The 25,968-nt window shown below is 33.3% G+C and overlaps 2 protein-coding genes across 3 annotated transcripts; both read left to right on the forward strand.

Annotated features, from left to right (window-relative positions):
* Nucleotides 1-1,539: 1,539 nt before the first annotated feature.
* On the forward strand, nt 1,540-20,980 carry LOC128166269 (inactive rhomboid protein 2-like). 2 transcript variants are annotated; one of them, XM_052831332.1, is made up of 17 exons: nt 1,540-1,810; nt 1,920-2,067; nt 4,809-4,876; nt 6,634-6,886; nt 7,691-7,798; nt 11,212-11,261; nt 11,868-11,918; nt 13,239-13,436; nt 13,577-13,688; nt 13,969-14,043; nt 15,399-15,560; nt 16,019-16,107; nt 17,179-17,245; nt 17,403-17,597; nt 17,735-17,835; nt 18,399-18,552; nt 18,750-20,980. In XM_052831332.1, the coding sequence occupies exons 3-17, from the start codon at nt 4,836-4,838 to the stop codon at nt 19,224-19,226; spliced, it is 2,133 nt and encodes a 710-aa protein (XP_052687292.1). In that variant the 5' UTR covers nt 1,540-1,810; nt 1,920-2,067; nt 4,809-4,835; the 3' UTR covers nt 19,227-20,980. The 2 variants fall into 2 exon arrangements, with proteins under 2 accessions (XP_052687292.1, XP_052687293.1); XM_052831333.1 differs by having other exon boundaries at nt 4,815-4,876.
* A 1,445-nt stretch (nt 20,981-22,425) lies between these two features.
* LOC128165515 (tektin-2-like) lies at nt 22,426-25,379 on the forward strand. The gene is made up of 6 exons (XM_052830147.1): nt 22,426-22,569; nt 23,051-23,472; nt 23,590-23,804; nt 24,271-24,493; nt 24,592-24,815; nt 24,989-25,379. Exons 2-6 carry the CDS (start codon nt 23,059-23,061, stop codon nt 25,179-25,181), a joined length of 1,269 nt encoding a protein of 422 aa, XP_052686107.1. The 5' UTR covers nt 22,426-22,569; nt 23,051-23,058; the 3' UTR covers nt 25,182-25,379.
* Nucleotides 25,380-25,968: the final 589 nt, after the last annotated feature.

A 25,968-nucleotide genomic window follows, 5' to 3' on the forward strand; every position in this document is an offset into this window, starting at 1 on the left:
AACAATCATTTGCGATTGTTAAACATAGTTTATCTGATAAATATGATTAACAACTCTAAACTATAGTTCACGAATGCAAATTGTATCTGATAAATATAGTTTCACAATCGTGAAACTATATTTATCAACTCTAAACTATAGTTTACGAATGCAAACTATAGTTTACAGATGTGAATCTTTATTTATCAGCAAAATCTATTGTTAACATGTATTCCCAGACAGAAAAACATAGATTTGCATTTGTAAACTATAGTTTACAAATGTTAAATATAGATTAACGTCGGTAACTATAGTTTAAGATCCGTAAACTATAGTTAACAGCCGATAAACCTAGTTTATCGACTGTGAACCATGCTTTGCTAATTTATGTGAATTTGGCGTGCTTTAGATTTGTAAACCGCAGTTTACTGATCATAAATCCCTATTTATCAGATAAACCATGTTTAACAACCGCAAATGATTGTTTTTAGTGTTAACTATAGTTTACAGATGTGAAACATAGATTATGGCGTTAACTATAGTTTACATATGTGAAATATAGATTAACGTCGATAACTATAGTTTACGATCCGTAAACTATAGTTAACAGTCGATAAACCTAGTTTATCGACTGTGAAACTATGTTTAGCTCATTTTTGTGAATTTGGCGTGCCATACAAATGAGGGGGTTGGTGGGGATAGGTTGTTCCTTTGTCTTTTTAATTATTAATTGCACGCACCTGGTATCAATAAACAATTCCTTTTAACTGTTTAATTGGTAGATTAATCCTTGTAGCATAATCATAACTTATTAATATAGCATATTGAATTACTAGCATTTAAAAATGTTTTATCGTCAGGTGCTTGTGATTTTAATCCATAACTTATCAGTCATATACTGTAAACAGGTAATTTTGAATTTTTCTTGTAAGTGAGGAGAAAGCTTCTTAACCTCTATATATTGTGAATTCCTTCAGACCCTGAGGAATTTTTGAATATATAGTAATTGTAATTTTATCATCACAAAGAGCTGTAATTTATTAGTACACATGTCATGCAGTCGTCAATTATTAGATTCGTATATTTACAAAGAAGAAATGGAGATGGTGGCGTGTGCTTTATGTAGTGTTTAATGGTTCAGCGAATCCCTAGAATAGTGTGATACACCAGGGACGTACGTACATACTAAATATACTCACTAGTTCTCATTACAGTGTACTTAGTTTCAAAACAGACCTACATTGAATTTCTCAATTGCTTCACTCACATATCTCAATACAACGGGAGCAAAAGCGAGATAACTCGTAAATGTATAGTTATATGATAAAACACTCATCTCAAACTCTTAAGATAGATATTGATCCGATACAACACCAACAACAAATATACAATATCACCACAATACAAATTACCACTTTTAATACTTGTTAATTTCAAACTAATACCTAGGGACTCCTAACTTCCTATTTTTTTCTTCATTTTGTAATGATATATTAAAATGTTATAAAAAGCAAGATCGAAAAGAGAAAAAATATCCCTATAAATCCTAATGATCTATCAAGATTATATTGGAGCGTGTGTCCTGGTGACACCTCTGAACATTGATCGCTGGAAATTCGGCTGATCTGTCCAGTTTCGTGTCCCTTATATGCACACATTCTGACACTTGGAGTTCCCGCTGTCTCGTCGCACGGTTGAGCTCCTTTCTAAATTGGTCCTTTGCAGGGCCTTGGGTATAAAAGTACGACCTGGCTTCTGAAATTTGTAAAATTAGGGAAGTTGGGGGAACTCAGCCTTGTTTCTGACGCTCTAGTACGGCCCTGCCAAGTGGGTAGGCTGCCATTGTTTTTGTTTGGCTTTGAAACAATATCACATTTTTTTTTTTGGTTTGCAAAAAATGCTTCATATTGACATATTGTAACAGAGCTTGATTTATATAGGTAAATTGAATATTTAATTGTTCGTCGAATTATACTGAATGGTAAAGCGTCTGTGGAACCGAGATCAGGAAATATTCAAGAAAGGGAGTTTCCCACACACTGACACAGGTTAAATTTGCCTAACAGGGCATGCACCTGCCGTTGAAAGGTACGGTTCTATTTTGTATACTGCACATGTAAGTCTAATGCACACGTTAGCCTTCTTTATATGCTGATATTAAATAAAAAGTCTAAACTAAACGGTAAAAAGTGAAAGTGAAAGTAGACAAAAATGAATATTACCTTGTTGTTCCTTTGGCAACGTTTATTAACTCAAAGTTGACAATATCCCTTTTTGTGTGTATGTCCTGTATTTTGTATTTTGTTGTTGTTGGTATTTTTTGGTGGTGGTGGTGGGAGGGGGGGGGGGGGTCTAAGATGATTAATGTCTATTTATAGAGTGTTGGCTAGGCTCATTTGTTGGGGCTAAGATCTCAGCAATGTATTTATGTCTATAGCATTTTCTGACAATACAAATCAAACTCAATAACACAGTATTTTGGAGTATTTGCATGAAATTGCATGGTCAAATATAGATATTGTTCAATATTTTGTTGATCTGAGGTTTAATTATGACTTGCTTATTTGGTCAGGTGCCTGCATTTGTTTTATTTATAGTCTGTCCCAAGATATTTATGCTGCACATTTGGACGATTTTTAATAAAAATACACTTACCAGTGAAAGAAGTGTAATTGAAATAGTTGAAAGGGGTATTTTCCAAGATAATTTCATTGACACATTATCATCTTTCACTCCGAAAAATTCACAGGAACGAAAACAGATTCCTTACAGAGATTTATAATGGGGAATGTTTACATCTTCTCTCCATTCGGAATACACTCGGAATACATCGCACAATATTTCAGCGTTATCATCCGGGCTTGCTGCAATGCAAAATCTCCATAGACATCACATTTTTTAGCATTGTATTGAAACCTGATAAGCTAACAGGGGCGTTTTGACTGAGAAATCTTGGAAATTTTTCATACTTTTGAATGAACATCGTTTGAATCCTGAGGTATTTATAAATATCAAACAATTAAGCAAAACGTGAATCCAAAATATCTTGGGACAGAGTATAGTAATGGATTGAACTGCATGCTTAATTTTATTACCAGGTTTTTATGTTCTAATAGCAAAGATGACCCCTCAGAATCATAATGCAAGTCATGCTATATTTGATTCAAAATAGGATATTAGGAAAAAGATATGTTCTTCATTTTCAGCTCACCTTGGTTAAAAGCTCAATTAAGATTTTTGATAAAAATTTGTCTGTTGTCTGTCATGTCATTGTTCTTATAGTTGCTGTTGTAAACTTTCGTCTTCTCCAGAATCATTTGGCCAATTTCAACCAAACTTGGCACAAAGCAATCCTGCATGCCAACAGAGCTCTTGAAATTTTCTTTCAGGGTCTGACATATAGTGAAAGGCTCTGTCAGCCTGGACAAGGTTCTGTTGGACCGGAAACATGTATGATTGTAAATTTAAAAAAAAATGCACCTTAAAAATGATTTTTATTTTTATTAGCTCAATTTCTTTTCATATTCTTGATCACTGGGGATAGGTTGGGGCCATAATTGGGGAGGGGGGGGGGGGGGTTACATAGATAATATAGGAAAATCTTTAAAGTTTTCCCATAAAACATTTTTGCCAGATAAGTTGAAATATATGTCAATCTAATTAAAATTAGATCCTTCACGCTCTCGTATTTGATAATTCGCTGTGAGCGAATGTTATGTTATGTTAAATGTTATGAATGAATGTTTAATCTTATGTTAGTTAGTTAGTTTGGTATTGTTACTCAGGTGAGCAATGTGGCCCCTGGGGCTTTGGGCTTTTGTTATTTTGATAATTAATGCTACAAGTGGTTTCATCTCATTTCTTATGAAAAGAATATACAGGCCTACATTTTGCACCTATATATAAATGTTCTTTGCCCCAAATGTATAATTGTAACCAAACTTATCTATATCCAAAGTATTACATATATATATGTATGTTAAACATTCCTACAAACTCTGGTGCAGATGTTTATTTTTTGAAGATCATCTCTTAGTTTACATTCAAGGTATCAGCTATGGAATGTCAACCTATTGTGACCTGTTTAATGTTATAATTGATGATCTCATTTCATTTACATTGTATTCTATACTCTGTCCCAGGTTACTGCTTCCCTCACTTTTTGATGAATTTTAGCAAAAATGATTAACATACCTTTCAACATGTTTAAAGAAGCACAACAGAAATCGAGAAGAGAGATTTCTTCATTGACACTTCATTTATTTGTACCCAGAGAAATTAACAAAGAAAACAAACTTCTTACACGGATTTATAATGGGAAATGTTTATACAGTTGAACGTCGATATCTCAAACACTGATATCTCGAAGTGATTTTTAAGGCCCAATCACCTATTTTTTAGGTATTGTACCCTCGATATCTCGAATACTCGGATATCACATATTTTTAAACAGTCCCATCTAGTTCGAGATAACGAAGATTGACTATCTTTTCTGCATTCGGAAATATTCCGGACATCTTGCACAATTTTTCATTGTTATCATTTGGTTACTTTCATATGTCTGCCACAATGTGAAATCCATAGGCACTTTCTTTTTTGGTTGTGTATTGAAACATGAAGAGGGGGCATTTCAAAAAATAGATAATCTGGACTTTAGCATTCTTGTGGATGCATTTTGTTTGGTCACAAAGGTATGATTATCAAAATATTAAGCAAAAAGTGGTGGAAGCAGAAACTTGTGACAGAGTTTAGTACTCGTTCAATTTGAAGTCTATACAGTTAAGTATGTGTAACAAATGAAATAATACTTATTCACTTTTTCTTATCAATTTTAGGCTTTTTAATCAAGAAAGACTATGTCTGAAAGACTAGGCACCATGTTTGACAGTGTTAAGAGGTAAGTTTTATCTTCTGAATATGATGTTGTTTATCAGATTCCATTAAAATGGCAAATATATGAAAATGCCACAAGTCTTAATTTATCTAAATTCTCTGCACTAGTTACATGTAAGTGTACGAAAGCCCATTGAGCTAATTTTTGTAGGCAAAAAAATATTTTTTCCGCGAATAAACGCGAAACTTTTGTGATATAACGCATTAGTTTCGCGAATAAACGCGTTACTTTCGCAAATAAACACGTTACTTTTGCAAATAAACACGAAAGTTTCGCATTTATTTGCGAAAGTTACGTGTTACTTTCACGAATAGACGCGTAACTATCGCGAAAAAACATGAAACTTTCGCGTTATAACGTGTTACTTTCGCGAATAATAGTGAAATTTTTGCAATATAATGTGTTACTTTCGTGAATAAATGCGAAACCATTATATTAATATTGTCATTTCATACAAGAACCAATATGAAGGAAAATGATTAAAAACAAACACATTTTAAGTTTTAAATCATGAAATACTTATTATTCATTATTATTATAATATCCGTGTAATGTTGATTTATGAAGACAAAATTGTCTTTTTTACATGTAGATATAAATAAATCTGATAAAACTTCATAACATGTTTAGATGTTTCAAATAGATAATAAGTTAGAGCATCATTTTATCATTTTTTATTTGTTCGTCTTTACCCCGGTATTCGAACAGGCATTCATTGATTACCATTTTCTTACAAAATTAATATAAATTCAACCGTCGGAAACCTTTAAAATCTTAGTACAGATTTTCAAATGACATATTTGAAAAATTTAGAGGACGAATTTACATCATCTAGATTTGAACAATAGCTTAAAAATTTTCAATTCACAGCTTGACAAATCTTTCTGATATTAAACTAGATGTTAATTTATGTTGTGGCGATATAACATATATTATAATGTATTAAACAATGATATCCTTTCAATTCTAAAATGATACTAAATATAACTTATAATTCAAAATAAAATTGTTCAAATTAAAATATGTTGATGCCTCATTTTCTATAATAAAGTGCCCATTAGAATGTGAGAAGCACAATGCATTATATGACCTTTAAAAATCAGTACTAAGATTTTAAAGATTTCTTACGTTTAAATTTTAAATCAATTAATATTAATACATCTTTTTATAATAAAATTATTTTGTTTTATTTTGAATTAATATGTTTAATATCAGTCATTGTTCTTATTATAGTTCTTGTATGAAAAGACAATATATTTATATTTAAGTTTTGCGTGTATTCGCAAAATTTTCGCGGTTATTTGCAATTGTTAGTGTTTATTTGCGAAAGTTTCGCGTTTATTCGCCAAAGATTGGCATTTATCCGCGAAACTAACGCGTTATATCGCGAAAGTTTTGCGTTTATTTGCGAAAAATAATATTTTTTTTAACCTACGAAAATGAGCTCAATGGGCTTTCGTATAAGTGTCTTGTATTGATCTTTCATTTTGTAATTTTTTTTCATACTTGTAAAATGCACAAATTACTATGTGCATATAACATAGCATTATATTTTCTGAAAAACATTATTTATTACTTAATGTACTTATATTAAAAACTGTGTAAACAATTTCACATTATCATTACAATATAAAGTGAGCAAGTTCAAAAAGAATGTATAGCAGTATTTAGAATGTACAAATTGGATATTTAAAATCCAGAACTGATGATGTAATGGTAGATTACATGTAAAAACTTGATATTGCTGTCTTGAACTATAGGTCAGTGTTTGACTTCCTTGGACTACCAACAGAAGAAGAAGTCCCCTTACTTAACCAAGAAAACGAGAAACAACGATGGCAGTCTCGTAGAAAAAAAACTTTATTTATCCCTCCAAAACCAATACAAAAATCAAAACCAAAGGGTGAAGATGATGATGATGTTGATGCACACCGCCGGGTCAGGAGGTTGCCACGTAAATTGCCCAAAAAGTCTGTGGTCCAAATGATATGGGATTCCTCAGCTTCTGCACTGGTCAGTCCCAGTATGGGGCAAACATTGATAATTTTTTCTAACACCGCTTATATATTTTTATGTTTTCAACCTGTTGCTACTTTAAGCTGGATTTTTGAGTTAAAAGTTCTAAACATTGAATTTTTTTAAAATTCCTCTTTTTCATCAAGTATCATGCTCATTATACAACATACATGCCTCAATTTGACTGTAAAATTTATCAGTGACAAATATTCTTTTTGTAATTTCATCTGAAGTATACAGGTACCTGTTGTCATTTTTGCCATTCTACACTTGAGAAAGCATGGCTTTGCTTCATCTTGAATTTGCCCGCGGACACAGAAATAAATACTCTTTCTAATTAAAACAGTTATTTAAAAAAACGTTTTAAACTTGCCCATACTGCTGACTATGAGAGCAAAATGAACAAAAATAAACAGGGGCAAATATTTTTCTGTAGATAGTATTTCTTGTGAATGAATGAAGCAAATTTTACATCTTTTTTATAAGAACATTGTATAAAAATTATGGCTTTATCTTTGAGTTTGATATTTGGATTAATACTGTTTAGATTTTCATATTTTTGATAGTAGGCAAAGTTACTCTACTTAGATATAAACCATATTGTGTAAATTAGCAATATTTTGCTGACTGGGTTGGGTTGGGGTTCCAGTACAATATCCTTGCCTAGCATTATTTGATTTTACAAGTGACATTTAAGATGTTTCATCTACTGGTACAAATTCCTTTAGCATGAAATTTCTTTCCTCTTTTCATAAACTGTTATTCTGTAACTTATGATGAGATGAAATGGATCTTCAACAGGGATTATCTAAACAGCGACCCAAGAGAATCACAGGAGATGCTCAGAAACAGAGGAGTTATGCTCCGGCTGCTCTTGAAAATTTTAAAGAAAAGAAACCCAACTTTGAGGTCAGTGCTTGAAGAATTAAAGAATTTTTTTTCTTCCAATTTTAATGTTTACAATGCTTCAGTATTAAGAGTCATTGTTGAGGTATAAGTGAGTTACAGAGTTTACAATTCTTTGCTATGTGAATAAAGCCTTTGTTTAAATTTTGAATGTTGAAGTGAAAATTTCAGTTTTAGACCTAAAATGAATGTGTTAAATGTTCGAAACTGTTTATATTTTTGCTTTAAAGTTTAAATGAATAAGAAGAAAGACACACCACCTTAAAAAAGATTTTTTACTGGTATTGTGAACCTATGTAAACAAAAACAAGGCACGAGCCTTGTTTACATGACAAAGAATTGAGAGACATGCATCTTGCTTTTAACTTTTGAGACTGACTCTCAAATTCCATTTGATCATTAGAAATGCATTTTTAACGATAACACTACATATTGATTTTGTACTATAAAACCCATAACTTCAATTGACGTTTAATTGGGGTGCCATCGGGGTTTGCTTATTTATATTTAAATATTTAATCTTGCAATGGCTTAAAATTATATAAATATAAGTAATTATAAGGTATCATTCTTTGAGTATTATGAGTTTATAATTTCGGTCGGGCGTGATCAAATCTTTCATAAGGCCCTTCGGGCTTTATTGGATTTGATCATGCCCCAACCGAAATTATCCCCTCATAATACTCAAAGAATGATTCCTTAAATAAAAGGTTTAATCATAACATCCAGTGAAAGTTATTTTAAAACCTGTCAGTTAACCTGGAAAATTCCGAACTCTTGAAAACTTGAACTCTTGAAACCTCGAAGTTTTTCCTCAGTCCCATGGACTTCGAGCTATCGAGAGTTCCCTGTATTTGTTTCAACATCTAACCTTTATTGAGAGTGAGTGTACCGTGGATGAGCCAGGCGTTCTCCAAATAACAGTTAAGACAACTTCAGGTTTATAAATTTATTTACAAAAGAACAAATGAAATATATTTACAATAACACTTTCACACCCATACTCGCTCACACCCCATACTCATTCAATTTGCAGTAATTAATAACCCTACTTTAACAAACTATACTATCTATGAATATGAAAAAAAAAACCTTTTGACAGACAGACGAACTGGTATATAATAGTTTTCTTTAAGTTCAAAATATGGTTGCCACAATTCGATAATTACTTATTCACAACTGACACTGAATAACAGATCTCAATCACTAAACTTTCAATCACTGATGATCCTGTCTCGATCACTTATCTCGACTCCAATCACAAATCATCTCACTATCTGAATTCCTCGCTGTTGTGATGAGGTAGACTTTATTTCTCCCATGAATCCACCGTGGACTCCTTAAAGGGCTGTAGTCCTGGACCATAGGCGTCGTGGTGGTGTTCAACACCAGAGTGGTTCTCTCCACTGGAAGTTCTACGTGGTATGACCAAGTCAAAATGCTACAATTTATTACAGTAATATGTACATGTAGGCAACCTGAGTGTGGCAAGATATGATGATACTTGAATAAAATAATCATATGATAAGTGTCTGTCACTAATTTGTAAACAAAGTTATGTTTCATAGCAACATGTAGATAATAACTAAACAAATATGGCGCACACTTCCAGTCAATAAGTCCCGGAGAATCACTTCCGCCCAAGACATTTAAATAAATCAGCAAGTTTTATCTAATACAAAAAATACGCATAGAATAACGTTCAAAGCTATACAATTCTAATACAAGGCTTTATCGATAATATAAAACTGGTATTTAAACTTCCACGCAAAAGATACGCTCGACTGCTCACACAGGTAAGTCTAACAGGTGAACGCTGGCAAAGGTTATATTTAGTTCAATAACAAGAATTACTAGTCGAATACACAAAAATACTGAATAAAACTGATAACATATACTTACCACGGTCTGCTATCCATGCCCACTTATAACATGGTTCATGCACAATGCATACTGCAATATCGCTCAGTACAGCAAACAAGAGCTGCCCTCAAAATCGTGTCTTGTCACACGGCAGCCAACCCGGGAATGACCAGGTGTCAGCGGTTCTACCTGACTGCGCATTTGCAAAGACTTATGGGTAACCCGTCTTACAAAATCAAAGGGCCACGAAGCTAGACTGGTGCTAGTATACAAGTGATTGTTACAGTGAGCAATTTGCATTTTAATCTGATTTTTCATGTTTTATTCTTTTAGATATGCAGAAGTGAATTTTAGTTTGTTTTCTATGTTGTTACCAGAAATTCAGGAAAAGCTTTTTTTAGCTCACCTGAGCTTAAGGCTCAAGTGAGCTATTCTGATCACATTTTGTCTGTCCATCCATCTATCTGTCCATCTGTAAACTTTTCACATTTTCAACATCTTCCCGAGAACCACAGGGCCAATTTCAACCGAACTTGGCACAAGGCATTCTTAGGCTAAGGGGATTCCAACTGAAAATTAAGGATGACACCCATTTACAAGGGGAGATAATTAGGAATTATTGAAAATTTTTGATTTTCAAAATATTTTCTCAAGAACCATAAGGCAAGGAAAGCTGAAACTTGTGTGGAAGCTTTCCCAGGTAGTGTAGATTCAAAGTTGTGAAAATCATGACCCCCCGGGGATAGGATGGGGCCACGATGGGGGGAGGGGTTGAATTTATACATATGAATATATAGAGTAAATCTTTTAAAGTCTTCTTCTCAGAAACTGTTAGGCTAGGAAAGCTGAAGCATCCTCAGGTAGTGTAGATTCCAAGTTGTGAAAAGCATGACCATGGGGGTATGGAGCCACAAGGGGGGTTGACTTTTTACATAGGAATATATGGTGTAAATCTTTAAAATCCTTTAATTTTTTCAGCAAAAAAAAAAAAATTGGCGTAAAAAAGCTGTAACTTTAATGAAAGCAACTTCAGATAGTGTAGATTTAAATTTGTTCAAATCAAAATCTTTAGGAGTAGGGTGGGGCTACATTGGGGATCCAGTTGTACAAAGGAAAACATTTTAATTATTCACAAAAACTGAAATGTTATTATATATGCTTTTACTTTTATGCAAGTATTTTAACATATTGCTGATTCTTTCAAATTGTTTGAACTTTGGCCCCTGGACGATTATTGGGCCACACAAGGGGTCAGCGTTGATGCAGGTTTATATCCTGTATATATACAATTGTTTAGGGTCTTTTGAGAACTGCAATGCTGAATGTGATATGACTATAAAATCATCAGGTTAGAAAAGGGACTTGTTTATAAATATAAGAATATTCAGGGGGAAACTGATTTTTTTTATACAGGATCTACATGTATTATACCACATTTTCCAGATATTTTGTATTATGACTCCATGAAGTTGATTTTATCATGCCTATTGTTGCTCAGGTGAGCAATGTGGCCTATGGACCTGTTGTTTATTTTTCCTTGTTGTTAATTATAGGATTGGAGAAATGAGCGTTTTTTTGATGACGAGGATACAGGGGGAAAAAGGTAAGTCTGATATAAGTAGCATGTATAGAAAACTAAGAGCTTTATAAACTTGATATCTATCTGATACAATGAAGCGCATTGAAGTGGTAAAAATGTTTGTTTGAATGGAATGTCCTAAACTTTGTATCGAAAGTCAATTTTACATAAGACACGCCCATTTCCTTTATAACGAGGAAAACAGTATTTGTAACAATGCTTTCGGTAGATCATTTAGGTCCGAAAATCTCTGTCCATGCAGTTTCGGGGGGGGGGGGGGGGGGGGGGGGGGGGGGGGGGTCGGGCTGCTGCAAGAGTTTAATATATTAGTATTTCCATTTTCAAACCTTCAATTCCAATTGTGGTTCCCATTGTAAACCTTTGACCTATAAAAATAGCAGCAGCTAAGAACCTTTTATTCTCCATGGGAGATTTTTCTGTGAGCTCGCACACATTAATGACAACCCGGTGCTCCAAGGTGTCCATTTACATTAACGTTTTTGACTCATTTTTGTAGTGTTGGGCCTACTGTGGTGGTACCTGTGAAATTAAAATGGTCATAACTGTGATAAAACAAACGACACAATTTATCAGTACGACTCAAACTATTCCTTACGTCTTCTGTTTTAGTTTGGCCGAGTCTGGTGAAGAGGAAGTAGACCATGGCAGTCAACCGCGACTGTAAGATCTGATATCTTTGATTTACTGTGGTTTCATTAATATTCAACGGTGAAGTGAAAATCACAGTTTCAAGTATAGGTAAATTCGTGGCCAATGACCTTTTAAGTACAATATGTTTATAGAAATTGCACTTTGATGAACATTTAATTTCCTGGATCAACTAAACAATGGAATCCACGAAAGTTGGTATTTAATGAATATTGATGAAACCCACAGTAGTAATAATGAGACAGTGTTATAAATATGTACTTTACAACATATCTTAAAATTTCTATATCATATACCTAGTAGTGATTCAGCCCTAATACACGTGACTTGGAGTAGGTGAGACAGCAACCAAAACCTAGGGCTGTATCGCCCTCGGGGCTGATATTTCTCTGTCTCAGCCCATCGTCAAGGGGGTGTATTGGCCTCAAATTTAAAATCACTAATTCCCAAAATTGACCCAAATATCTCTTCTTTTAATTAAAACTAGTTTGTGAAATAACGATAGAATATCAAATATATGATACAAAGCACCACCTTACACGTCTGAATATTTTTATTAATAGCTGGTAATTGAAAAATAATAATTCAAAAATAGTGCCAAAAAGTGATTTGTATCTAAGTAAGGGGAGGTAACCTACACGACAGTTGTATATTTAGAACAATAGCACGCTTTATTTAACATCAGTCAACATTTAAATTGTGGAGGATATAAAGATTAATCTTAGAAAACTAGAATTTAGATTTTGGTTAAAGTAATGGACGCGCTTATGAATGTAAATCCGAAAAATATCTATATCTTCTTCATGATAAATTATATTCCTTATTTGGAATTTGAATTTGAATAAAAGTCTTTCATTTTGGATATATGATATAAACAACATCACACTGTTTTGATTTTGCCCCTTCTGCAGCCCTCGAATGGTATTGGCCCGCACCCTTCACGCTTGGGCCATTACCAACCGCTTGGGCTAATACCAGGGCTGAGATCAAAACAAAAGTGTGATATTCTATATGTTTTATTTTTATTAATAAATAACGGTAGATTTTAAAAAAAACACATACTCATTATGTCCTCTTAGTCATTTTATTAGTAAGAAAATAACATTGTTTAATTTAAACTTGCAAAAATACATATATACCCTCATTTTGCAGTGAACATATATGTATTGCTGGTAAATGCTTTTTATATCTGCACAGGCTCTGTGAAAAAAAGTACATGTATTTCAGATTGTGGAAAATAGTTATGGTAACAAAAAGAAGAAAATAGAGAACATTCTGTTCTTTAATGATAATTAAAAGAGGACATGCATTTAACTCTCCTGTCTTCTCCAGGATTTTGGGAGCAGGGCCAGATGATATTGAATTGAGAGAGAAGGCTAGGGGATTTACAGCTATGAGTAGAATACAATTGGATTCGCCTGAGGCGCCAGTTTTGATGGTCTTACAGGAGAACATCTGTACGGTGTTAAGTTTAAAATGCTGCGAGAAAAACTCTGTCAAAGGAGATTATGAGGATGACTACATGCACAGGTAAATTTAGAAACTAACAATTGGACATTTATTCTAGACTTTATCCAGTGTAATGCTGTCTTGTTTTGCTGTATCTGAGCACCAACCTTCAAGTTATAGATCCTTCAGTAGATCTGATAAAGGTTTATAAATATTTGCAGACCATACTTTACCTATTTCATCACCTTCGTGCAGACAGTCATACTGATTTGTGCCCTGGCTATTTACGGATTTGGTCCGTTTGGAGTGGATGAAGTTGTAATACAGGAAGTGGTGGGTCATAGATGAAGCTTAAAAAGTTGTATATTTGCAGGATTTAAAATAAATTAAGGAGAATTTATTTTCATACATGTATATTAACAGTCTGTGATAAAACTACAAATTGATTTTGTAATGTATTGTCCAATCCATTTCACAATGAGTATTTTAATATTCAGAATTGCTAAATATTATTTACTATTTATTTATGTCTGCAGTACGTATAATTTTTGTATATGAGGTGTAAAAATCTATATACCAGTGATTTTCTAGATGTGTTCATGTTTTATTTCAGGTATTAAAACCAAATTTGGCTCTGGAGGCTGAGGCCAGAAGAGAGTTTGGAAACATGTGGGGGGGTCCTAGCCAGGTAAAGATCGACTATTGAAAATCTGTATTAAAAGCACTTTATTGATGGAAAAGTTAGTCAGGATGGAATTGTGTAAAAGTACATGTACATCTATGTACTGTAAAAGTGGTTATATACGTGTGGGGGAAATTTACACTAGTTCCGCAGTTAGCTTAAAATCGTATAAAATAGCCCCATGCGTAAGGTAAAGAACTGAAAACTTTGGAGTTCTAAATCACACATATGCATATTTAATATCCACATGTATTGTTTGACATAGAAAATGTGTACTTATCCACCAGCATAAATAACCACTTTTACAGTGTGTATTTTTCCAGGTTTATGAATATTTTCAATTTTATCATATATGTTGTTATTTACATCATTAAGAAAAATTCCTCATTTTTGTAATTACAAATAGTTGAGATTCTAGGGCTTTGTTCAAGATCATAGCTGCTATGTATGGCTATGTAGCAGCTACACTGTTGATCGGTAAGCTAGTCTAGCCTATACATAGATCATCTTCGCTAGCCAAGGGTTTCGGTCCACTCTGCTCCCCATTTTGGTCAAAAATTATTTTTTCGATTTTAATGTTTAAAATGCTTCAGTAAGGCATTTTTAATAGGCAACCAAAATTTGAGTGTCATTTGTTGAGTTATAAGCGAATTACATACATGTAGCTTTCAATCCCGATCGCTATGTAACAAAGCTTTTGTTTACAATTTGAACTGTTTAGGAACTGTTTATTTATGCTTAAAATGAATAAGACAAATCATCTTGAAAAAGATTCTTTACTGGTATATTGAGCTTATATGTAAACAAAAACAGGGCACGAGCCTTGTTTACAAGACGAAGAATTGTGAGCCCTGTATATTGCTTAAAACTCATCGACAGGCACCCAAATTTCATTTGATCATTAGAAATGCATTCACAAATCATTTTAAATAATAAAAACATTTTAAAAAAATATGACCAAAATCGTGACCATGCCCCTTTAATATTTTATGCTAAGCATCAAATTCAAGATACATGTATAGCTACCATAGTTACCACTCTGGAACAAACATGAAATCTACCTGGTATTTATTAAGTGATATATTGTTCTTCCTATAAGTTATAATGAATTTAAACATGTATATATGATCTTGAACGCAGCCCAGAGCTTCTAAACCTTAGCCTATAAAACTTGGACTGATGAAATGTATTTGGAAAATAGAAGATAAAAATAATAGTTTTTAAAACTTTTTTTTGCAAATTTGGTCTTGCAATGTAATTTTTCATTTTCTATGATTTAAGTGTGAGCTATTCAGGGACTTGCTAACGTGAGTGAAAAGGTGTTATTGATTACAGACAAGATAAACTTTTGTATTACACAGAAAGATCTAATCCATCTTGGAGCGAAGTACTCGCCCTGTATGAGGAAAGATCCCAATCTGGACGCAGCCCTGGCAGAACAGAGGGCGGAAGAGAGAACAACTGGATGTTGTGTCCGTGACGACGGTTCCGGGTGTGTCCAGACAACTGTACACAAGTGTAGTGTAAGTCTTTAAAATTCTACACAGTTTGAGCCACTTCTTACACAAGAGGAATATAGGAATATATTACAGGTAAATGCAGTATAGTTTATTTTACCATAAATATGCCATTATTTAAAATATGTTGCACATGTACTTAAACAGATGCAGTATGTATATATGTATCTGCAATGGTGTTTTTAAATGTCATGTATGTATACATATGTTAATGTTAAATATTGAATCCTGGTGTTTTGAGTCCTATGCATCACAAAATGATTTGTATTTGCTAATACATGTAATTCATATAAATAACGTACACCACACAACCACATTTAATGAGAGAAAATATATTTTTTCTTTGTGTGCGTTTCATAACCTATACTCTGTTAGCAATTCTGACCAATCATTAACACTACCTGCCTTTTCCTTCTCCCCCTATCATCCTGCCGTATACCCAACTGTACCACTAACTTTTGTAGAAACTGATATCCACCTTTGTGAAATGGAATGACACCAGTAAGATTGATGGGGGCTATAAGTCTGGTGCAGTGTGTGGCTTGGATCCAAAGTAAGTCAGACACCAGGGAAGCTATGTTTTAATGGTATACCGGTACATGTATTTGTCTTGCTTAAAAACAACTAAGCATGATTTTTTCTTTTTTAATTAAATCTGAAATAGTGTACAAGTACAGTAAATCTCTGTTATAGCGAGGTCCTAGGGACCCATAAATTTACTTCGTTATATCCGTAATTCGTTATATACATATAACAAATTTGTAATAATAGCTATAGCAAATTCACTATATACATATTTTCTTTCACCAGACTACAATTTCTGCTAAAAGAAATTAGAATGAAAATACATTTTTTTGATGCATGTACCTTTAAGAATTTGATTGTGAATTGAAGAATTTATATCAAAATAAATTCATTCAAACCATTATGTTAAATGGTAATGCAAAATTTTTAAACTGTAAAGAAATTTGTTATAAAAGTGTTAAATTTCGTTATTATTCATCTCTACAGGACTCAAAATCAGTTCGCTATATCCGTAAATTCGTTATGTCCGAATTCTTTATAACCGTAAAATTTTGCAAAGATTTGTGAAGATTTTTACTCCAAAAAAAAAGGGACTCAAAAAACTTGGCTATATCCAAAATTTCGTTATATCCGTGTTCGTACTAAATGAGTTTTACTGTAACATGCACTGGGAAGATTATTTGAAGATGTCAGTGTCATCTCTTTTGAGCTTTCACACATGATCGAGTTTTTAAAAATATAAGTGGGAATTTTTTCTTTATCATTTAACAATATCAAATAAATGCAGATTAATGTACATGCACTTTTAAGAACACCTAGCTACAAGAGAAAAATAATCACACTATGAATATAAATAGAAGGAGTAAAGAGGATTTCTACCTCATAAATTTTTAATGACATTGGTCTCTCTTGCCTTAATGGTATTGATATCATACAACAACAGTTGATCCTCAATATCTCAAACACTGATATCTTAAATACAATAGATATGTCGAATTGATTCGTAAGTCCCAACCACTTATTTTTTAGGTATTTTACCCTCAATATCTCAGAGTTTTTAAATGGTCCTAACATAACTGTATTAAAATCTTTCTTGCAGCCATTGCAAAAGTCCCTCCTCAACTCCACCTTTTGAATGGGACAAGAAAGACTTCACAAACTGGCCAGTATGTGCTGGATTTTACTTAACATAAAAACAAGTTGAGAAATATCCTTTATGTCAATATTTCGGATAAATAGATAAGTGCACATGTATATTTCTATTACCAACGTAGAAGACATTGTCCTTTTTATTTTCAATATTTATGGGTCTGTTAATTCCAGATATGCAAAGAGACAAAGAATGCGAGTCAGAACTTTAAAGGATGCTCACAACCAGGGTCCGAATGTCACATGAACTGTGATTTATTAGGTCGACCATGTTGTTTTGGTATCCAAGGAGAATGTATGATCACCACAAGAGAGCACTGTGAATTTAGACAGGGGTATTACCATGATGACAAGTTTTTGTGCTCTCAGGTGGGTGTAATTCTTTATAGTTAATTGTTTGTCTGTATTATCTATGTGTCTGTATAGATCCTAATATAAAGAATCCTTTGTGAAATACATGTAATTAGACTCACAGCGAATTATTTTTTTATATATTTGTGATGCAGGTGAACTGCTTTGAACAGATCTGTGGTATGATTCCCTTTGTGTATGATAACAGGCCAGATCAGTTCTCAAGAATTCTGTCTGCTAATCTGCTGCATGCTGGGTAAGAATATATATAAACTTCATCTTTAAAGTGCAGCAAAACATTTTGTAGTATTAATATTTACTCTGCATGACCTGGAAGTTGAAAGTGGTACTGTATACCCTTCCTTTGCCCATGTTTTCAGTGGGCAAATTTAAGACTGCATGGGCAAATTTATTTTATTTTGAATTATTATAACAGTGTTAATTAGAAAGAGCATGTATTTGTAATTGTGTTTGGGTGAATTCAAGACAAAACCATTTGCAAATTTAAAAGGGTGAAAAAAAGACCCAAACATGAGGCAAAGATATAACCATGTATATACAGACACGTGCTTATGCTTTGGTCGTGTAGAGGAAAATTTTGACTGCTCCTGTATAAGGAAGGTGGAAAACATTTCGAACTGGACAGTGTTGAATTCTTTTGGCTTTGAGATAAAATCATGCTTACCAACTTCAAATGATAGAAATATCCTGATTAAACACCTACTCTGATAATTTTTTTCTATTTAAAGGTTTGTCCTTTGGCAAATTTTTCATTAGCCAGAAGAAATATCTTGCCAATTTCATTATTCTACATTTCAGCATTTTCCACCTGGCAGTGACCTTGATTATGCAGTTGTGGATTATGAGAAAGATAGAGCAGATGATTGGTTGGATTAGGATGATGATAATCTACATCAGCAGTGGCTGCGTAGGGACACTAGCTAGTGCCGTTCTCACCCCTTACCAAGTGGAGGTAGGATACATGTTTTAAGACTGATTTATGAAAGCTGTTGAATTAAAGAATGATGTTTGCTTTTCAATGTACTGGTACACTTAATTATCTTAGTAACATTGTGAAGACCTCATCTTATTATAAGTAACAACAAAAAGAGATGTAGGATGTTGGATGAATTTTAATGGTCAAACAAAATGGTATTTTTTTTTATGCAGGTTGGTCCCTCTGGGGCACAGTTTGGTTTGTTGGCGTGTATGTATGTAGACATTCTCAACGAAATCATTGTCAACAAGTATTCCGGTAAGGATAAATCTGAGGAAAACCGTCGTCTCTGGTACAACTTTGCAGCCTATAGCGTCATCTTGTTCCTTCTGTTCTTCTTGGGTGTTTTCCCCTGGATGGACAACTGGTCCCATATTTTTGGTTTTATCTTTGGGATATTCATCTCCTTGGTTGTGATGAAGGAAACTGACATCAAGGCTAAAGGCATCACACGCGTTCATGTGGTTTTGACCTTTGGCATTCTGTCACTGGCTCTGTTCATATTCCTTATTATTATGTTCTACGCAGTCCCCCTTAATGAGAGCACCTGGTTGCAGTATATCAACTGCATCCCCTTCACCGAAACATTCTGTAAAAACATGGATGTCACTATTACCAGGGGCTCTACATATTCGAAATATGTCAAGTGAGTCATGCAGCTATGATTTTTAAAAGGATAATCAATAATGCATATGTTTGAAATCTAATTTTCTCAGGCTGTTTATATTTATTAAGTGCTATTTCATAATTGCCTTTTGAAAAATTGCTTCTATATATACAGTATATGTGTGTACAGTATTGTGGGCAGATTCACTAGTGCAGTGCTCATTTGAGTTTTTTACTTTGAGCATAATAAATTAGCAAGTAGGAATAATTCTGTACCAGTGTTACATACCTACATGTATATTATATACAAGTGTGTACAATTGTTTTTAATTCATCTAAAACTACAGATAGAATAATATAGACTTTAGAAAATGTACTCTTTGTAGTCCTTTACAGACATTCCCAGTCTTCAAATTTATTTTTACATAATTCTTGTATTAGTTATAATTGCATAGATATGATGGTTGTTTAATAATTATAATATAGTTTATCTTTGATTGTTTATGAAGCAGTATTTAAAATATTAAATCAAACATGTATTTTGAAATTTACTTTCATGCTTTTCAATGCAGAGAAACACTGGCTTTCATTATAGAATATTTCAATTTTCTACTGTGACCAGTGCCATACTTTTATAATGATTTTCTATGTAAGAATAATGTCTTCCTTTAAAATTATTTACTTTAGAATTTCCCAGAACAACTTTTCATGAATTTCTTTCACATAATTGCACATGTACTTGAGGATAAACAGAGTCGGCTGCTATTACTTGTATTAACAAATGATGAGGTAGAACAGCAAAACTTAGTTAAAATAAATTTCAAGAGACCAAAAATACTTGCAATAATTAAATGTTATTTCTTGTTTGATTATAGCAAAATGATAACAAATCTTATAAAGAAATAAAGAAGGTAACATGCATTAAATCTTTTTACTACATTGTAGATGTCAAAAAATATAATTATGTCACAGTGACAAATGTTTGAAAATCTTAAAACTATATTTGACAATTTTTCATAGGTTTATATAAGGACTTTGATGGGACACATTTAAAATTCCCAGTAGCCATAAATTGGTTGAATTTGTATTTTTTATATTTGAGTTTTGCTGAATTGCATAACACTACATATTGAATAGATCTCACATCATTTCAGTTTATTGCAGCAATTCATGTTACATGTTTGAAAGTTTTAGTTTCATTCAGGTGCAATTTTGTTTATATACTGAATGGTTAAATTGCTCAATTTCCTTGTACATATATACAACGTGTAATATCTTTGATTAAACACTTGATTCTCTGTGATTCTCTGCATTTCATTTTGCCAGGAATGGGGATTTGATTTAAATTTTACTATATTAATTCTTTTCATGCATCAATTTGAAAGTATTTATTATTTATCATGTGGTCCATTTAATTTCATAGAGAATACATGTATGCATGTAAATGTATCTTAATACCAGGTATTTTTCATCAAATCCAATTATTTTATTTGACCTTTTTTTTGGATAAAATATGTATTTTTATAACAATACATGTAACTTTGAAAGTCAACATGGACTTTGTGTACATTAAACACTTGTTGGTAAGCTCATGTGGTACTAAGTGTACCTCTATTACTGTCCCATGTTTATGATTTATAAAATATTTACTGTAGTCATGTTTTTTCTTATTTTACTGACATATCATCATGGCATAGAAAAAATGTAATTTTTTTTTTTTTTTTACATTTTTAGACTGATTTGTACTTGATTATACCTCATGGATTGTTTTTATGCTACAATTAAATAAATATAAAACCTAGAAATGTTTGTTTTTTGTTTATATGTAATAGTGTGTATATTCAGGCTCAGTACTGCCATGCTCCTACTAGCACTAGCTACATAGTTTACCTGAACAACAATTAATACCCATAATGTAATAAGATTTATGGGTCATATATGTAGAAAGTACCTGGACAATGTAGTAGATTTTCAATTATTTTCCAGATATTCTTAAGTTGTGTGTGTGTGTGTGGTTTAATTCGCTTTCACGAGCCCTTTCTGGATTTAAACATCTTTCTTTAAATGAACATGGATAAAATATGAAATTCTTTGACACACACACAAACTTTTATCAAACTTTGAAACCCCTTGCAGGGCCCAAGAATTATCCAGGGGCCAGTCTGGAATTAAGAATAATTAACTGTCAAAATGCCTGCATATAACTAACACCATAGACATGTACATGTATTACACCGTTAACTGTAGGGTTATTGAGAATAATTTAAAACTTTCTTCTTAACTGTAAATTGGACCCCCAATTGTGGCTCTGCCCTACCCCCAAAGATCAATATTTTAACAAACTTGAATTTACACTACCTGACATTGCTTTCACTTATATAAGTTATAGTTTTTCTAGGGTTTTTACAGAAGAGGATTTAAAATGGTTTCCTCTATAATTTATAATAAATTCCTAAGTAAATATCTCCCCCCCCCCCCCATTGTGGCCCCATTCTACCCGCGGGGGTCATGATTTACACAAACATGAATCCTTTCTACCTGGGAATGCTTCGATACAAGTTTCAGCATCTCTGGCCAATTGGTTTTTGAGGTTAAGATTTTTAAAAAGTTTTTTCTCTTTATATTCCTTTGTGAAAATTAACCCTCCCCCATTTAGACCCCACCCTACCCCTTGGGATCATGGTTTGAACAAATTTGAATCTACACTACCTGAGGATGGTTACATTCAAGTTTCAGCTTTTCTTGCCAAATGTTTTTGAGAAGAGATTTTTGAAAATACCGGGTATCAAAATAATTCTTCATTATCTCCAGTGAAAGAGGGTGTTGCCCTTTATTAAACTTTAATTCCTTGAATTTTGTTTAAAATTGTAATAATTGTTAAAAGTTTACAGACAGATGGAATGATCAGAAATGCTTTCAGCTCTGGTGAGCTTAATTAAAACGGGATGTTTTGATCAAAAAGGAAACTATCATCTGAAGTGCTGATATTTTATATGACAGTATTTTCATGTAATGTTAAGTTTGTGATAAATCAGTAAATTTTCGGACTAAGTGTGGGTCGCTTTGTTCAAACAATGGTTCCCATATTGGGGATTCGATGCTTTAGTGTAATTTAATTAAAAGTTATGATCCGCCAAAATTTTTGAGTTGTCTCCCGTTTTAGGAACAGTGCCCTCTATCGACCGATATCCATCAACGTTGTTATGACGACATTGTGTTAAACTGTTAAAGATATATCGATTGGTTACTTCAAGTGCATTTGACCAATCGCATTGGGGCTTACGTTTGGTATCGGTCGGTGTTTAGATAGCAACCATCCGAAGGACTAGGGAAATATTTAGTGGCCTAGTCAACATAGGGACATTCTTAACTTAGGCGAGGAAAAAGGTAAATTTAAAACTTTATCATTAATGATAGTGTTTGGTACGGTGTGGAAGATTGTAAATTGTTGCTCTTTTTATAATTTAGTGCATTATATATACATTCTAAGTTTTTTTGTCATATGTTTTATCATATGTTTACTTAGCCATTTTTACCAGTAACATAAGCAATAAATTGCATGGAAGTGTATTATAAGATGAACAACACTTTGACATTCGTAGAAACCTAAATGACATAATTATTACATATATTGTATCGCACTTGTATAATAAAACCTTTAATATTTAAAGCAATATATTGGACGATGGACATATCAATACACAACGTGTTGACTATGAATTATTTACGATGAAGATAATCAATTAAATATATTTCAATGTGCATTATATTATTGCGATGAAATGGTGTTTAATTCATAATTACTTCTCTTTTAGCTTTTCTAAAAACTAATAGTAACTCATTATCCCTTTTCTTTATTCATCCATAGAAAAAAAAATGGCAACTGCTTTACGTCCAAACACAAGATACCAGCCCCCTGACTGGTTTACCAACAACTACACCATCTCCACAAATGCTGAAAGGCAAAGAGATGCTTCCCATCAAGTCCGTCAGGAAAGTCGGTTCCTCAGAAACGAGACTGACAACCAGACAAAATGGGATCAACACTCTAACAATGTCCGCCTGGCAGACAGAGTAGACAACATCAGGCAATGGAAAGAAATCCTGGAGAAGACCTTGGCTGACATTGACAAGGAGATTGCAGATTTATCTGATGCCAAGGAACTCACAGAACAGGCCCTGGAGGCCAAGAATCTTCCTATGGATGTAGCCATTGAGTGTCTGACTCTGAGAGAGGGACGCCAGGGCATTGATGTGGTACAGGATGAGGCTGAAAATCAGCTGCACAAGGCAAGCTTAATTGATATTACACTAAAATTCAAGATGCATTGTAAAACATTTCTTCTAAAACTTAACATTTATGTTAAAACAAAAACTGATAAATAATTTAAAACATTTTGTTAACAGGAAGTAGAGGTCATTGAGGGAATCAAAAAAGCTCTTCAGCAGAAAGTTGGAGATTCCTTTGAACAGCTGTGTCTTCTGCAAGAAGCCAGACAGCAACTCCAGGCTGACCTCCAGGACAAGAACATTGCCCTGGGAATAGATGTTGATCAGTACAATCTCTCCGACAGGTCACCCGGCATCAGCTTCAAACCAGACTCCCTGCGGGTACCAAAGGGGTAAGTCTAAAGAAACGAAATTCATGGAGTAAATCTCCTAAATTGATGATGTGGTTTCTTTATGGTATCACTTTTTTAGGTATTTAGTAATTATATCATAGTAATTCATCAAGGTTAATGAAAATTTTGGGACAATAGTCCTAGCTACCAATAACATTTCTCTTCAAAATTTATGAATATTTAGAATTGGTAGCTTGTTATAACAATGAAATTTGAAACACTCAACAAGTTATGATGATTTAAACACAGTACAAAGATTAGAAAAGTTAAGTATCAGTTAAGTAAGTTAAGCATCCAGATTATTGGAGACCAGATTAATGTAACAGGGTTCTACTACAGGTATATACGAAGCTCACTTTTTATGAACAGTAGTTTCCTGGTACAATGTATATTGAATAAATGTTCCAGTTCACTGATGACAACTTTACAGACAAATGTAGACTATGAACATTCATTTTTGTCACAGAAGCACCACCCCTCAACAGTGGGAGGACTTCAGTCGGTACAACAAGGAGAGGGCCGAGGCCGAGATGAAAGCTTCAACCTGTTTGAGGGAGGCCATCCACCACACCCTGCAGCAGTGTGACAACGACCTAGAGGCCCAGAGAATCGCCACCGAGTACGCCTACAGAAAGAGAATCCATGAGTTTGAGAGAGCCAAGGGCGAGCTGGAATGGCAGAAGAAAAACGTAAGTGAAAGCAATCAAGTTCAATAAAATCAGTTTCAATGGTGTAAAGAAAATTTGAATGATGAACAAAAAATTTCAAAGAATTTTTGCTCTTGCAGACTGAGGAAGAAATTGCCGAGTTAGAAAATGACATCAGAGGTATTGAGGAGAAAATCAGAGCCAAGATTGCACCAATGAAGCTTGCTCAAACTCGCCTGGAGAATCGCACCTACAGGCCAAACGTTGAACTCTGTCGGGATGCTCCTCAGTATGGACTTACAGATGAAGTCAAACAGTTGGAGGCCACAAAGAGAGCTCTGGAGGAGAAACTAAAACAGGCCAAGTATGTCATCTTTGTAATTAAGTAAACAGTCTACGCAAGCTGCTCATTTCCAAACCATTCAGTTCACAGTCTTTTACTAGTATTATAAGATAAAATTCAATTATTTTGTCTTGCTTATAAACATGCACAGGTTATATCTTAAAAATATGTAACCAATTATTTTTTTTCCTTAGGCATGCCCTTGATGGTTTGGAACAGAACCTTCACAGAATAAATGATGATCTTGCTCAGAAAATTAATTCTCTTAATTTGGACAATAAATGTATGGATGTTCGTAAAAAACTTCAGATTCGCCCACAGACTGCACTAGAGAGGAATTTAACCCTTACTGGAATTCAGAGGGAGAGGTCACACATCTTGGCATAATTTTCTCCAAAACCTAGGGAAAAGAGTGCATTTCAATATCAAACTGTGTCAAGCGTTTTACGATATCAGTATTTTGAAAAACAAATGTCATATGTGATCATGGAATAATGGATCAAAGTTTTTATAGTGTTATAATATATTATGTTTTAAACTGATTATGGGATAAAAGAATTGAAGATATAAAGTTGATCGAGTCAATTCCTCTGTGTTTGTCCTGATATTCACTTTCTTCTGGTTGCACTTATTTGTATAATTAATGTGACACGTCTTTCATACTTGTTATACAACTGCATTACCAAGATTTATGCATCATAATAGTTAACCTCATTCAAATTTGTTGATATCTTCCCAAACTGCTGTGTGCTTTATAGCTTCTCATCCTTGGCAAGACTGGAAATTAAAGTGTGCATGTGAACTTGTCATGAAATATTTATCAGAAGAGTCTCCTTTTACAGTGTTGCAATGGGTTAATTTATATTTGGTAGTGCTTCTATAAGTAATGTTGTACAAATAAAAAATATAAAGCGATTTTCTTTTGCTGTACTTTCTATATAACATGACAAGAAAGAATGAAAGAGAAATCGTTCTACTTGCACTAAAATTTCCAAAAAAGTGTAGCTACAATATCAGTTTCAAGATAAGTTTGTCAAATATATTGCCCAATCTGACTGATATACAATGTATTACCCTAATATATATATATATGTAATACTTTTCTTAATCAGCATTGTAGTTCTTATGAAGATGTTCCCATTTACATTCCTATGTAGGCCTTCATGGTTCATAC

Source organism: Crassostrea angulata, chromosome 10 (assembly GCF_025612915.1).
Source record: "Crassostrea angulata isolate pt1a10 chromosome 10, ASM2561291v2, whole genome shotgun sequence".
NCBI classification, from domain to species: domain Eukaryota; kingdom Metazoa; phylum Mollusca; class Bivalvia; order Ostreida; family Ostreidae; genus Magallana; species Magallana angulata.